The sequence below is a fragment of the Mizuhopecten yessoensis genome, unplaced genomic scaffold, assembly GCF_002113885.1.
Source record: "Mizuhopecten yessoensis strain PY_sf001 unplaced genomic scaffold, ASM211388v2 scaffold10603, whole genome shotgun sequence".
Taxonomy (NCBI): domain Eukaryota; kingdom Metazoa; phylum Mollusca; class Bivalvia; order Pectinida; family Pectinidae; genus Mizuhopecten; species Mizuhopecten yessoensis.
The window spans coordinates 1,083,490-1,100,469 of record NW_018408629.1 but is presented as its reverse complement, the minus strand read 5'-3'; the positions used below and the strand labels follow the sequence as shown (position 1 = coordinate 1,100,469).

Here is a 16,980-nt window from a genome sequence, read left to right as displayed (position 1 = left end):
TGAGTCTGGAGAAGAAGATTTTTGAAATATTGGATAATTTTCCCTTTGGGGCCCCGCCCTGGCCCCAGGGGTGGGGGTAGGAATCCCAATTTTACAATTTTGAAGCCTCATCTACCAAGGATGATTCTGACCAAGTTTGAAAAAAATCCATCCACTGGTTCTTGAGAAGAAGTTGAAAATGTAAAAGTTTACGCACGACGCACGACGGACGACGGACGACGGACGACGGACGACGGACGACGACGGACGAAAAGCGATTGGATTAGGTCACTTGAGCAAAGCTCAGGTGACCTAAAAATCAATATCAGGAGGAAAATCTGCATGCTAATAGTTTGCTCCTTCCTAAAAATCAATACAAAAAAAAAGAAGAGGGAAAAAATCAGCTGGTTATTTTCAATGGAAGGGAAAAATTGTCTAGTTGTTATTTTCCCCCGGGGGAAAGAATCAGCTAGCTAATTTCTTCCCCCGGGGAAAGAATCCACTAGCTGATTTCTTCCCCCCAGGGAAAGAATCAAAACTATCTTGTGGGGGAAAGAATCAAAACTATCTTGTGGGGGAAAGAATCAAAACTATCTTGTGGGGGAAAGAATCAAAACTATCTTGTGGGGGAAAGAATCAAAACTATCTTGTGGGGGAAAGAATCAAAACTATCTTGTGGGGGAAAGAATCAAAACTATCTTGTGGGGGAAAGAATCAAAACTATCTTGTGGGGGAAAGTTTCAGCGGGGAGGAAAGAAGTGGCTGTTACACCGGCTTTAATCAAAATTACGTTAACTAGTTTCAACACATTAGATGTGACGTCATTGAGAGATTGAGTTTTTGGAAGGGGGACTGATTTTTGCGGTAGGTAGTTTCCTTACCTCGTGATGAAGAACTGTAAACATACTGATTTAAGAGCACTTTAATGTTGGCACATTTGTATCTTATTTTAACAGATTAGAATGTTGATGATGATACACTCACAATACAATGTATTTTTGACCAATAAACAGAGATTTTAATTTGCGCAATAATAATTTAATGAAAATATTTGAAGCATGAAAAGCAGAAAATAAGACTACCGCTAAGACGCGTACATTTACAGTATATTGAAATATAGTAACTAATGCATGATATCTAACATTACAATTACAGTACAAATGTCACAACTGGACATCACACAAACAGGTGTCAGACCTTTAAAGTCTCCAGAGTAATATGTTTTTTTCTGTCCATAAGCTGTGGTAGTAATGTCACTACAATATTGCCTATACTTACTAGAGAACATCTTGTTCCATGGAGGACGGAATTTTGAGGACCATATCTGCGTTTGCTCGCCTGTCGGCTGAAAGATATTTGATTGATAAAGTTCAAAATACATTTTATTTGTTTCTATATACGTCAATCAGTAGTATAGCTTGGCCCCCGTCATGTATCCCATTCAACTGGTTCAAAGATTTGTCTGTTTTTAAATGTTACATTTTCAGGTATAAATCCTGGCCTGCAAATGTAAGACCTGCCTGAAATTAGCATCAGATTACTAGGTCTAACCTTTTTACAACTTTGGTCCAATCGGTTCAAACGTTTGGATCATGATATAAAGACAATGCAAATTTGTCATTAATTCATCAAGATTCATCATCTTGGATGCCAGTATTATTAAATTCCATGATCATCATCACTTTTATCATTATCGTCATCATTACTCACTTCTTCTGCCCCTAACTACTTGGATACAAGAGAAAGGGTTCTTTTCCTGATTGTCCTTTTGTCATGGCCCCAAGCCTTGAAAATGCTCCTTTGTCAATTCACGGAGGTAATGTATGGAATACGACCTCAACTCTAATGCTGATGCAGCAAGAATTTAAAGGGTGTTTATTTACTTTTTGTCAGAGTTGTGACCTCCCGAATGCAACACTGTACATTGTATGTGACATGAAATGTATACCAAAGTTTCTCATCATCTGTGGAATCTGTGTAGTGATACATACCGACCACTGGAGGCTGACAGTGTCGTAAACACTGTAGAACTCCTCCAGGCTGAGGGTGCCGGACATGGACGTGTTGATGATCTTAAACATCAGGTAAATATCTCGTCTCGCTATTGTCAAATACAAAGAACATATGTAAAACAGATTATATAAATATACCAAAGAACAATGTATTAAAGCAAACCTGCACAACGGTTTGTGAAACATGGCACTTGGAGAAAAACAAATCTTTTTTTGAAACCAGCTGGATGACCTTATACAGTATGACATTGACCTTTGAACCCATCCTCGGCACGTTTTGATGGTTCCTCTGTTTGTATAAATACTGCATAAATGTCTGCATTTTAGGCTCTTTTACACGGACGTCATGCACACACCACCCTTTATACCTTTTAGATTTAGAAGCATAGGACGATACATGTCTTTTTTACGTGCTGTAAATTGCTGATTTGTATGCCTTTTTATCTACTATACATATTTATAACTTCATGTGTTGTAAAGCGCCTTTTTGAGTAATTTTACAAATTATATAGGGTGCTTATATACAAATGTTGAATATTATCATTATTACACACTTACTATTGATCTGGCTTAGAACTGCATTTTATTGACATGATTTGTGAACAGAAATGAACTTAACATTTTATTTTAACGTCCCTTAGAACTTAAGATGGTTATCTACAATAGAAAATGTCAGAGTGAACGGCGGAAACTTTTTTTCAGATTCTTAAACATATAAATCAATATTAAACAAGACAGCATCTCGTTATCAACTTACTTTTCTTTGGCCTAAAATATTTAATCATTCCAGCAAAATGTTTAAGTTGTATATGGTTGCAATTCTGTAAAAAAATAAATGTTAAAAGCAATATCAGCCTAAAGAAAAAACAATGATCTGAACATCATTAAATGCAAGTAAATTAAATATATATTAATATTATTCAAGAACAATTAGCATAGCTGTCCACCCTCCCTCATTAGGACGGACAGACTCCCTCATTTTGTCAAACTTTACCAATCTCCCTCGAAACTTCCTCATTCAAGTCCAAAATCACACAAACTCAAAATCTACATCATGTTGTCAAATGATCTCCTAGTTACTGCAGGGTGTGTGTAATCCCCATAGCAGGTGTGTCGGAATCAAATTAGTGTCTGAATCAAATTAATGCTTTTTGGAGTTACATTTGTATTTTGATACATACAAAGGGAAAGGTTATTGCCCTTTAATTCACCCTCATTGGAAATGTGGAATGAGAGATCTCCCTCATTGGAGGTTTCAGAGGTTGACACCTATAAATTGGTGTTTTCAATCAATTTGATGAAGCAGAGTTGAACACTGTGAGCAAAATCTTTTAATTAACATACTGGTACCCGGGTATATTAGGGTAAGAGAATATGATTAAAAATATCTAGAAATACAATTTTAATGTATTCTAGACTTAATTAGGCAGTAACAGCCTTTTAACCAATGGACTGAGTGACACCACTTACCCGCTTTGTGACTAATAACCTGAAGGCATGTCGACATCCAATACGTTTATGGAAAAATAGTTTTTTTAACTTTGATTTCTCAAGATTAGAAAATGTGTCATAAACGACAGCCAGAAGCTGAAAGAGAGATTGAAAAAATAGCTAGATAATTAATCACTATGAGATAATGAGATATTTCATAATAATATATATATAAGGACTGTGGTTGGGAGGTCCTTTTTTATGACCCCTCCCAACCAATTGCAACTGCAATTACAATTTTCCTAGGACCCTCTTGAACCTAATACCTTTGTTTAATGAGAAACAAATATTAATATAACCAAGAGGCCCATGGGCCTTAACGATCACCTGATCAGTTATATAAAAACTGATGTTATTGATGTTGCCAAATGAAAAAGAAATCATTTTGTAACAAAGGTAACTTGAACTACATGTAAGATCTGGGTAGTATATGTTCTATGTACAAATTAAATAGTGGTTCTGTCAGTCAGCCGACAGGACATGTCCCTTTAGCTCAGTGGTAGAGCGTTGGCCTCCGTAACCTGGGGTCGTGGGGTCGATCCCAGCTGGGGCACCTCATCTTTCCACTTCTTTCTTTCCTATTACAGTAGAACGAGCTGTTGGATTTATTTTTGGTTTATTTGAGTAAGGTTACTGGCTAAAAAGAAAACAGCTGTCCTATCAAATATCTAATATAACCCCCGGCAAAGGGGCAAATGTGGAGCCTGGATGTCATGAAATTCATTATTTTGATAACGCACCTGAAGACTCCTCCATCTATGAAGATTATTTTTTCTGGCATATCTGAGTCTGGAGAAGAATTCCAAAATGGCTAAAGCCCAAACTGTCATAGTATCAAACTGTCATTTCGAAGTTATAATGTCTCACAATTTTGATAAAGCACCTCAAGACCCTTCCATCTATGACGAGTATTGGTTTCCAGCCTAACTCAGTCTGGAGAAGATGACTGTTGAAATTTCTGGCCATATGACCCCATTTGGACTCCGCCCCTCAACCCCTGGGGATGAGACAGGGTTAAAAATGTCAAAGTATCAAACTGTCATCTCATGGTTATGATGTAAATCAAGTTTGAATGATTTCCAGTAGATAATGAACAAAATATACCCAAAAGTTGCATTTTCATAAATAAACTATAGTGAATTTCACCCCCTCCCCAGGGGCAAACATGAAGCTTGAGGGTCCTGAAATTCACAATTTTGATAAAGTACCTCAATACCCTTCTACCTGTAAGGAGTATTGGTTTCCAGCATATCTGGGTCTGGAGAAGAAGATTTTTAAAATTTAAGCCAATTTTACCACTTTTAGGCAAGCCACTCAGAGCCCCTGGGGCTGAGAACCATATAATTCTGCAAAATTTTATTTAAATCAGATGAGCGGTTTCTGAGAAGAAGTCGAAAATATAAATTGTTTATGGACGAACGATGCACGATGACGGACAAAAGGCAATTAGAAAAGGTCACTTGAGACTTTGTCTCAGGTGACCTAAAAATTTGTATAAATTAAAATGATTACATTATTATGTATCATAAATTATATTACTGCCTACTGTATCTATTGATTTCAACTCTCTGCACGTTTTAATAACAACACGAGATGGCCCTCTATTTCCTGGTTTTAATGAGGTAGAAGATTAACATTTATATGTTTATGTTTACATGTCCAAAGTATCAAAACTGAGTATATTAAGACCATATAAATCAAAAAAGTATTTATTACAATGCTTACCAGGTTCATGAGGAAATAAAGCTCCAGAGAAAGATAAATGATGAAGAAAATGGCGTAGCCATGGTTGTGTGCATACGCCGGCATCATCACATCGGGGTAGCTGTGGGTGAAAAAAAAGGGTTGGAATGTCAATGTCTGCTTAATTTATTGAAGTATGCTTATTATTGAAAAAAAAATGATATAAGGTTAAGCAAGGTAAAGTATTGCAAGCAATCTATAGTCCCAAACCTTTGCACAAACTTTGTTTTCAGAACATATGGCCTTAAATCTGTATATATACAATGTAGTGAGACACTAGATCAACCCTTTCACCAACCCATTTACTCACATAATCAACTTTTAGACGACGGCTTCCCAGACAAACTTTTTAAAATATTCTTATTTATAGAATGTAAAAGTTTTTAATGTCTTACTAGTTAACTAATTTTAATTTTATGAAGGTCATATCATGTATACTGTATGAAAACACTTACAACATTGCATGTATTAATGTTAGATAACCTATTTCAGTAAGATCTAACATCAACGCAGTTCAAAGAATATTTATTTAATTTTCCACTTGTTTTCAGCGAAATGTATTATTTAGACGAATACAGTCAGTGACAAACACTAGTAGTACTGATCACATTTAACCTATGTGTGAAGAGTTAATCATATATTAATATAGAATATTTTCCTGCCAAGAACACCTGCTGATAATAAACAAGAGATTAAGGGTTAATATTCCGGACGTTTGACCTGAACCGACATACTTACTTGGCCGTAGTTAGAAGTACAAACAGACTGATAAAGCTGTCTTGTATCGTTGTAAAGTACTACAAGCAAATTAACATTTAATTTATATTTTTTAACACTGATAAAGGTGAAAGATATTGTAAACATGGAAAATTACAAACAAGATCATAACACACTTACTATATATATACATAATTATATAATATTTGACCTTTAAATTTCATAAGGCTCTGCAATCATTTGAATTTTGCGAAATAGTATACCCTGGTATGTAACAAAATGTACATAATTTATGTTATGTCTCTACATTATTTTTCCGCATGAAACATTTTTTTTGCCACTCAATGTGTGTCACAGATCTCACAAAAATTACCTGGATGTGAAATGTGCTGCAAGTAAAATTGTGGCTTAATACCACCAAGAGACTTTAAGAGTTTCGATTTTGTATGTGATGAATTTTTCACTATATTAAAGTATTTTGGAAAAAAAATGTAAAATCTTGATCGCCAATACTGTATTCAGTAACATTTTTGTACTCATATTTATCAAGGGAACTTTTTCAAATGGGAAAATATTTCAAGTAAGACCAATATTGTTTTGGGGGAATTTTCAACCAATAAAACTTATCATATAACTTGTAAATTATCAGTATAGTACTTACTGTGTCTTGAGGTATCTGGGAAAACAGGTAAAATCCTACAATAAATAATTAATTAAATAAACTTCCATCTTCAGAAAAAAGTTTAGGTAAATAAAACCACATTTCTAATAATTTGTCTGACTTTCATGTTTAACAAATGGGGATTCACTCTCACTTGAATGTCAACAATCAAATTATTGGCCTGTACAAATGTCTGTTGTTAAGAAATATTTTACACTTACCTAATATAGAGAATATAAGCATAAAGAACAGAAGAAGAATAATCATGTCTAGGATTGGGGGGAGGGACTGCAGGATCTGTCGACATATCCTGGAAAAGAAAATACAAAACTGAAAATTATTAATAGAGCCTATTATATGTAGGTGTGCGAGATATATGGCTATTCTATCTGAGGGCGACTGGAATTGAGAGTTTGCCGAGATTCTGACACCAAATTTGATACCTGAGATACCTCCGTAATGATTGACTCTTAATCTTCTCCCACCTCTTTCCTCAAAGTGTGGTCAAACAAGGCATGGACATTGCAAATGCAAAACTTCTAGAAAATGTATACACGAACTTAAAGGCAATTCTTATGTTCCTGATCAACATTGCCACACTCAGTCAAAGTTGATGTATTTTCAAAATGCCATCATCTGATTTTTGTCACAATAGTACAGGTCAATGAGTTCACCCTTTTATGAACAAAAGTCTTGAAAGCAGATTGAGATTAATAGCAAATAATAATATTAATTTCCAAAACATTCTACCTATATATGAGCTAAGGGGATATAACAGCTGTGATACTAATAATAATATCTTTATTAGCTGTTGACCAGGCAATGTATGAAAGAAGCATATATGTACCCCGGAATGAAATTCTTGGGGGATTACGAATTACAAAATGAGTAACTGCCCTTCAAAACAAATTTTATCAAATTATGAAGGCTAGAAAATTTGCTGCAGAGCGGGCCACCATCCCGAATAACTCCCTTTACGGAAGGGGGAGGTGTGATTTTCCATGCTCGGAAACAGCTGGCAAGTGTTAACTCACATAAATGCTTAATTATAAAGAACCATTATACCCCCAGGCATCACCTGACAAGGTCGAGTGGTTGGTTGGTTGGGGAGGGTGCACGTGGTGGGTCACAAAATTATCAGGCACACAAATCTACTGCAAACAGGCTGCTGAAACTGACCCTAAACAAAGACTGAGTCACGTGACTGAACTGACCAATCACTACTGTAATTAACCATATACTGATATAGTGTCACGTGACTGTACTGACCACTTGACCACATATAGCTGACCCTAACTGCCTGTGCACATGTGTGTGATAGGATAGCCTTGTCTTAGTTCATAAACCATACTTATACATGTACATGTACATAAGTTCCAAATGTGGGATACACGTTTCTCACATGGGTGTTCCACATGGGACACATGTACCTCTCATACACAGAGGTGGGAAAATATGCATGGTAAAACTTATTTCATAATTCTAGCAAAAATAAATCACATTTTAAATAATGGATCAATCTTTATCCCATTTATGATGATGTACAAGTTATTATCATATACTGGCACATCTGTAATGCCACTTTGATACTAATCATTTTTCATGTTTGTTATTCATCGTTTCTTCAGCCCCAAATAAATCAATGCTTACAAAATATTGCCATACTGATATTGCTAATTAATTATTTATGATCGATGAAATATTAATTTAGCTAATATTTTTGCAGTCACCTCACCTGCAGATGACGCAACAATATTGGGTGTCTATGAAGAAAAGGGGGGCAGATGGCACACGTTACTGTACTCAAAGCTTTGAGAAGTCATATATATCTATAAATAGAACTGACCTGCGTATATTGCGGCAGTAGTATGTGTCGATGAGGAAGAGTGGGCGGAGCGCACGGGTTACACGGAAGTGGTTCGTTTGTCTGATCATCACAACTATGGTTTCAATAAACATGATCGACAGTGTCACGGACTGAAATAAAAATCCTAATAGTATCAATTCATATTTAATACATAAAAAGCTTCAGGGAAATGGATACTGTATAACATTTACAGCAAGCGATGTAAAAACAAGAGTACCACAGGGCGGAACAAAATACGCCCGTCGAATGCCATATAGTGTTATATACTTTCTTACATTGAAATAAGATCTGCATCATTCTAAGAGTGGTTAGCTGATATGCTATAAAAAATGTAGGGGAAATCTTCGGACAAAAAATCAAATACTGAAATGAACAAAAGGCAATTTAATTTTGCAAAAATCGTCTAATCAAAATTCTTTTAAGGGAGACACAACTTCATATCATGATTATAAAGTATACCAAGTTTCAAAGAGATCCGTTGAAAAATGTAGGAGGAGATTGCCAGACAAAAATCAAATATTGAAATGAACAAAGGGCAATAACTTTTGAAAAAATTGTTGAATCAAAATTCTTTTAAGGGATACACAACTTTATATCATGATTATAATGTATACCAATTTCAAAGAGATCGGTCGAAAAATGCAGGAGGAGATCTCTGGACAAAAATCAAATATTGAAATGAACAAAGGGCAATAACTTTTAAAACGATTGTTGAATCAAAATTTCTTTTAAGGGAGACACAACTTCATATCATTATTATAATGTATACCAAGTTTCAAAGAGATCGGTCAAAACATGTAGGAGGAGATCTCCGGACAAAAATCAAATACTGAAATGAACAAAGGGCAATAACTTTTGAAAAAATTGTCGAATCAAAATTCTTTTACAGGAAACACAACTTTATATCATGATTATAATGTATACCAAGTTTCAAAGAGATCGGTTGAAAAATGTTGGAGGAGATTGTCGGACAAACAAAGTTTACGCCGGACAGACGGACGGACAACGCCATACCATAATACTACCGTCGTATAAAAATGGAGTTTATAATGTGATGTCAAACTAAACATTTTTCCTTTTTTTTGAAAGCCAAAATAATACCAATACATGTACATAGAAAAACATTCAGGTTCAATTTACATATGTTTATACCTAGCAATTATAATATAGTTTTAGTGTGAGGAATTATTTTGCTGCATGCTATCACTATTGTTTTGCATTGTTTCAGGGTATTGAGGAACAACTTATCAAACTTGTTAAGATTATGATTTATATCCAGTCGAGTGAGTTAATTCCCTGGTGTTATTTACTTGCTGTTCTCCTTAGTTTATTTAGGGTGAATATGAAACCGTTCAGTCAACCTGAACTTGTTCTCTGAGAACAGGTTATATATATTTTTAAAGATGATTTGAAAGGAGAAGAAAAACAGAACAAATATTTCAAATCATATCTGGTTTAACTCATTCACCCCTGAAATTTCATAATGAACTATTCCAGCCTTTGAACTGGAAGAGTTCAAATGTGTCTCTAGGGGTGAATGAGTTATGTTGTTCCATCCTTTGTACAAGAGAAGGTCAGTTACCTTGATGACAGTGCGGATATGCCTGAAGAAGACTTTCCAGCCAAGCCACTTCATGCGGATGCCCAGTTCTAGGGCAATGATGAGGAGACCAAACAGTTCTAGGGCACCGTGAACCTTCAATCATATATATAACATAAAATAATAATGGTTTAATTTCAATTTTCAGTGGCAGTGCTTGCCTATATAACTAGCTATTGTAGCTAAAAAAACATGTTCATATGACAACAAGACTTATATGGTATGTGCAGCAATATAAAAACATACTAAGTATACTGGCCGGTACATGTATTAAAAGTTTTTCATATTGTACGTTACTTCAACTGTTTTTTACAGTAATTTTAATCTAAATCTTGTGATAAGATATTTTGAAGTCTGTTGCAGGGTGTTTAACGACACACCTAAACCAAGTTCCTATGAAGCTGACACTAATTAAACTATTGATAACAGTATCAATGGCGAGACTCTGGTGATTTTTTTCCATGAGAACAGTATTTAAATGTATTTGAGGCTGAATTTCTCCTCTTTTTTGTTATACATACAAAAATATAATTACTATACAAATGTACCTTAAGGATCATTGCTGGAAGATTTCAACTTATTTATCTCATGTTACCTTTAATTTAAAGTTGTTCTACATGTATGTCTTCAAGAAGTTACCGGTATTTAAAGTGTTGTTTTTTACATATTTGACCCCTATGACCAAGAAAGTGTATCAATGTCATTTATTCGAACAAATTAACTTGATCATTATGAATTGAAATGATAGTCCTTCAACAAACAGCAGGCCAAATTCCATTTCTCAAGACCACACTGATCGACATCTACCCCATCCTCACATAGAGAGGGATATAGATTATACAGAGTGTAAATACAATTTATTGGGTAACCAGGCCAGTGTTAGTGGGATTGTCCCAATTTTTATACACACTCATGATCAACAGGGATCATGTTGACATATGATGTTGTTAGATAAGATAATGTATGCATATCTTGATATATCAACGATAAAAACATCTGTGCTTTTTAACTCATTCACCGCTGAAGACACATTTGAACTCTTCCAATTCAAAGGTTGAAATAGTTCATTTCAAAATTTCAGGGGTGAATGAGCTAAAGGTTAACTCCAGCATAAAAAAGTGCACCTAAATCTGTAAGTACATGTAGATATAAGTACATGCAGATATTATAAGTACATGTATTTACCTGGTACATCAGTAATGTACACTGACATATGCATGCAGTACTTCAACATAAGTGTACACACTTCAACTTTAAGTTAATGTTTATAGATATATACCTGATCAAACAATATATTACTACCTATATTTATATTTGCTCTGCATCCTGCCATTGCAATGCATTGAGAAGGAAAATGTTGTAGTAAGACTATGTATAAACACCTTTGCTATTGTAACGTCATCAATATCTTTTGTGACAGCATCAATTTCATTGTTGTCAAAACTTGATATGCTGTTCAAAGAACTAACCCAAATAACTCAATGAAGCATTACTACTCTATCAAAATGTAAATATATTGAGTAATGAATATTTTAGCAAATAAGTGTTATTGTTCTATAACACACATTTCCATCGCTGACAAACTTCTATAAAGCCCAGCTACCAGGCTTTTTTAAGTTTGTCATCAATAGCAATGTGTGTTATTGGACCATAACAACATTTGTTAAAACAGTCATTGCTTACAGTAAATGACACTCTCAAGCTCCATATAAGTAATTACTAGGTATGTGTTGAGTGTTCTAACTGAATTACGTAGTGTATGTAATATGACCCCTTGTAGTGTAGGACAGTTCAGCACTACAAGGGTAAGGTACCAGATCTGAGGACAAACTTATTGTTTGTTTATTTTAAAAATTTAAAAATATATATTCGTGAATTTCGATGCAAAATCTTCATTTTGTACGTATGTATTCAATGTTCCTTCTTCTTAATTTTTTATACCCGGTAGTTTATGTTTTTTCAGGGGGTTTTCCCCCCTTTTTGACCATTATATTGAAGTATTAATATTTGAATAAACTACGGTAATATAAATTACCGGTAATGATGACAGTGACCCCTAATTTATTTATTACTAATCAAGACAGCATTGATAATAGTTGTAAAAGAGAAGATATGGCCCTTAAATCATCAGAGCTTGCAGCTTATAGAATATGGCTTTTCGAAAATGTCTGTGTGGATGTGTGTTTGTATTAATATTCATTATAATACAACAACTATTAGATAACAGGGTTTCCACATACAGATCCCAGCAATTTTAATTCTCTTAGGACAACGTCTATTTCCAATTAATCATTTCCTGAGGACAGCACTCATGAACAAGAGGCCCAGAGTGCCTGTATTCCTCAACTGGATCTTTATGCCCAGCAATGGTATATATGGCTATTCAGGACCTCAACCATTTGAAAGTTTTGGCCCAAAAATTCCGTCCCTAGGGCAAGGGATGGGGCCAGATACAAGAGTCAATACTTCAAATATCATGATTGTGTTCATCTCCTGTAACGAGCAATGGTATATATATATATGGTTATGGGGTGGGGTCTCAACTGTTTCAAAGTTATGACAAAATCATAAAGTCCCATGAGGTGGGGCCAGATCCTAGAGTCAATTATTAAATATGACTGTATTTAATAATTAAATAAATGCCCTTCGGGCAGGTGAGCTAAAAACTATATTTTATATGATCCCTTTAAAACAAATTATAATCTTTTTTTTATTGTTAAATAATAAAATACAGCAATAGAACTATATACACAAAAGAAAAATATCTCTAGGCCTGTTATCAGTATATATACATGTATATGAAGGGCTTTAATAACAGGGACAATATCTGATGATGTCACAGCAATGATACACAATTTAACACAATCATATATATTATCTTATCATGTGTTGAATCATGCATTAGAACAATGGTTTAATCTGTGTTTATAACAAACAAATACAGGGAAACTTACAAAAACAATTGATCTATTATTAATTATGATGCTGATAAAGATATACGAAATATAAACATTATTGAAGTGCTGTATTAATGGTGTTTTCTTTAGAGAATGTAGTATAAGTTTCCCTACTCTAGGTAAACAATTCATTGCGATATATTGCATTTATAAATACAAATGTACAAACATATATATCACGCTTAAGAATACCTGTTATCTTTGTACTACATTCTCACTTTTCTCTTCAATGTAATTAGTGATTGAATTACAGTAAAAAGTGGAAACTGAGTGCAGTGTGAACATTTCCACAATGGCAATAATTCAGAAATCTTTATATCTAAAATTAATATCAAATTCATATGTATAAATATTTATTTGTGTAAGGACTATTTCGCACCAATTTACTCAACACGAAAAGCCAGAACATTTCCACACTGCAAAAATGTCCACTTTAACCGTATATATTGTGTTTATCTAAATGATATACGTACTCCAACAGGCAAGGTAAGGAATGGCACAGCTGGACGCTCACAGGCTGCCATGAACAACACCATCATTGACGCAAATAAATCCAGGGCATAGAACCAATGGTTGTGCGCAATCTCATAAGCAGGAAGCGCATCATGACTCCGTGGGTGGGTGGTGTATTTGTCGTTATTTTCTCCCTCTTGTAAAAATATTGCCGCTTCATGGTAATTAAGTTCCCATATCTTTTTTGTATTGTTCCAGACCTCTCCGTTGACGGATGACGACGGGAGGTCGTAACCCATGTTACCGGGTTCATTATATATGTCATTGCTTTCATCATCATGTCCTAGGCCATCTGTGAATAAAAATAATGATCATACAAAGCAGGTGTTCAAAGATAAAAAAAAAAAAAAAAAAAAAAAAAAAAAAAAAAGCAGGTCTACATGTATATGAAAATAATTTACTGCCTAGACCAAGTCGTCTATAATACAAATCAGTCTGATGTTATTTCTTTGGATATGTACTATTCATTGTAACTGTTGTTATGAATAAATAAAACTTTATTACTACAACAATTAAGAAACAAGTTATTTCAACTGATATCAATCTTTCTTGTTGGCCTGGATGTTAGTGCACAGGGCTCTTAATGTGGGAGGAAACTGGAGTACCTGCAGAAAACCTGCATGATCAGGTACATGTTACAGGTGATCCCATATACCTTTTCACAACTGATTGGGTATTTGAACCCCGGTCGCCTTTGTGAAAAGCGAGTGCATTATCCATTGCGCCATCGACCACCCTTACTGAATAAGGAATAGTGTTCTATAAAATGTCTTTTCTTCCTTTGTCAATTTATTGCAAATAGCTAACTGCTACTAGATTTTTGATATATATCTAAACTCTAAATTCTAAGACTGACAGTGCATCCACTTAAAATTGACCCTTTTTAGATTTTTAGTTTCAATTTAATATCCCTTTTTTTACGCCAAAAAGACAAAGTATGTACCTGTAAATAAACTGTACATACATGTATATTGAATTGCTCGCTAGGTAAATGTAGCTATTACTGCATTCTCAAATATAACAATAAGGTACTTTTCTTCTAAAAACAGCTTCAAAGTACTTTTAAAGTGATTCTTTTGAAGCTCATTATGAAATCAGAGAAATATTTTTTACAGTCAATCTGCAGCATGTTATATTGTTGTGTGAATTGTATTATTTATATTACATAAATAAAGGTTGTTAATATGGTTAATTTTAGTAGCAGGTTACTGGGCAAAACATTTCCAACTGAGTAACTAACTAATTGGACAACTTGGAAATACAGCAATAAACATAATGATATTGAAAAATAATTAAAAAAAAAAATACAGCTTATTTTTACCAAAATTATTTGCACTATCATAATATACCTTATTAATAGCATGATACATAATATTTTTTTATGAGATTAAATTCCGATATCCAAAATATTGTACAACAATGGCCAGAATACATACTAAATTATTGTTACTTTTAATCATATGCAGTAATATTTTGGTTGATTAACGTAATTCATTGATGAATACACCTGTTCTACAGTTACACATACAATAATGTATATCTTTAAGATTTAAAATCAAATGTATACATGTTCCTTAGATGATATAACGAAGATATTGCAAAAGAGTTTAATCTCACAAACATCATGCATTTAATGCTAATATTGCCCTCGTGGCATCATTTAGTTGATCTTTATGTTATCATATGCAAAAACAGCATTAATAGCTTGAGGTGTGCAATAATTATGCTGTATCAATTAGTGTTCCCCTGCATGAAGGTCTTAGACAGGTTAACATGAAACTAGAAAACATTCCTTTATGGGATAATTATTTATAAATGTTAATCCGACCTTTCAGTTATTGAATTTTATAACTACTAGTTTGTGATCTTTCAAACGAGAAATTTGTTAACACACATTTTTGTTTATGTAATATGTGTTCCAATTTCTACATATGGCCTAATATTTGAAGGATGTCATTTAAAACACAAAACAAAAGAAACAGTTTGTTATAATTAGTGTTTTGTTTTCTAGGGAATTTTCTGAGCCAATAATTGGCCCCGGTTGAAACTAGTTCATATTTATGCATAATTCGAAAATTGGCAGTTTACTCCTGAAAATTTTCTTCCCAGTTGGTACATTTTCGTTCCAAAATGAGAGGAAGACCAAGCCATTGTAATTTAATGAAACCATTTTAGTTGCCATGGCAACAGCCATGAACGTACACCATGCACTATAGTTAACAGTTTTACTAATTATAGTCAACATCTTATAGTTATTTGTATCTCATCAGTTGATCATGATTTCAATATTCGAATAGTGTGATACTATTTACTTATGTAATGTTCATCAATATCTACTCATTACTGTATGTATAGGGGTCTGTTAAACTTTTATTTCAGATTCCATCTGAGGGCCAATTATTTCATCATGACAGCAAAAGTTCCTCCAAAAACTCTACAAGGCCTTTATGGGACAGACAAAAGGACACATGTAACACACGTGCAGCTAATCCATAAGTCACTATAGTAGAATGTCATATCATTTGAAATGCTCACTTGCATAATAAATATGGAACAGATCAATCGTAAATATTGACCGTTAAATATAAAATCATAATATTTTAAAGTGATTCCAAATTAACATTAATATACATTAATGATATGTTTAAATTCAAATGTATATTAGAAATCATTAGTTGAATTTATAACATATTTATATTAATTTTCAACATCCACATAACTTCCACATTGTGTGTCTTGAATATCAGTCTTAACTGATGACAACATCAAATACTAATTCTAAAACCTTATAAAAATTGAGGGTACTGAGGTATAAAAACCTTGTACCCTCAATTTTTATAAGGTTTTAGAATGTGTACATAAACACCGGATAAAGAGTGTTGCTGTTATTTACTGGTGTGTATAGTTTTATTATTAACCGAAAGTATCCTGAAACCGAGCCCCTGTGATACAAGGAGCGTATAATAGGGTTCCCAAAATAATAGTACAATAAAGTAATTTAAATTGTCTAAATCACCTAATATAAAAATCTATGATCGTCATGAAATCAATTTCCTGTATAAGATGAGGTGTCAGTCCTAATAAGCAGCACATTAGTTAGGTGCCGAACGGATAATATAACTCTGTTTCAGATTTTGAAGACATTGATTTTGTCCGGAAATGGGATAACTTGTCGCATAGCCGATCACCTGCGGCGCGTCTAATTACCCAATACTACCCAATACCACCCAATACTACCCAATACTACCCAATACCACCCAATACTACCCAATACTACCCCATACGATCCAGTTATGAACCAAATACTTCTTTATTACTGTGAAATATCACCTTTGTAGACGTTATTTACTTCCATCTGCCATATTTTATCGGGAAATATGCGATTTGGTGCCGAAAACATCACCGAATTGCCGTGACTATGACCCAATACTACCCAATAC

At 34.0% G+C, this 16,980-nt stretch overlaps 1 protein-coding gene across 1 annotated transcript in view; it reads right to left on the bottom strand.

Annotated features, from left to right (window-relative positions):
* The window catches only part of LOC110461340 (two pore calcium channel protein 1-like), a 37,947-nt gene that overhangs the window by 17,318 nt on the left and 3,649 nt on the right, over positions 1-16,980 (bottom strand). The window contains exons 2-12 of the mRNA XM_021514781.1: positions 13,501-13,832; positions 10,053-10,166; positions 8,450-8,580; positions 6,825-6,913; positions 6,604-6,638; positions 5,964-6,022; positions 5,208-5,307; positions 3,462-3,578; positions 2,749-2,812; positions 1,971-2,080; positions 1,258-1,324 (exon numbers count right to left, since the gene is read on the bottom strand). Of these exons, the coding sequence (XP_021370456.1) occupies positions 1,258-1,324; positions 1,971-2,080; positions 2,749-2,812; positions 3,462-3,578; positions 5,208-5,307; positions 5,964-6,022; positions 6,604-6,638; positions 6,825-6,913; positions 8,450-8,580; positions 10,053-10,166; positions 13,501-13,832 (1,218 nt within the window). The remainder of the gene's footprint in view (positions 1-1,257; positions 1,325-1,970; positions 2,081-2,748; positions 2,813-3,461; positions 3,579-5,207; positions 5,308-5,963; positions 6,023-6,603; positions 6,639-6,824; positions 6,914-8,449; positions 8,581-10,052; positions 10,167-13,500; positions 13,833-16,980) is intronic.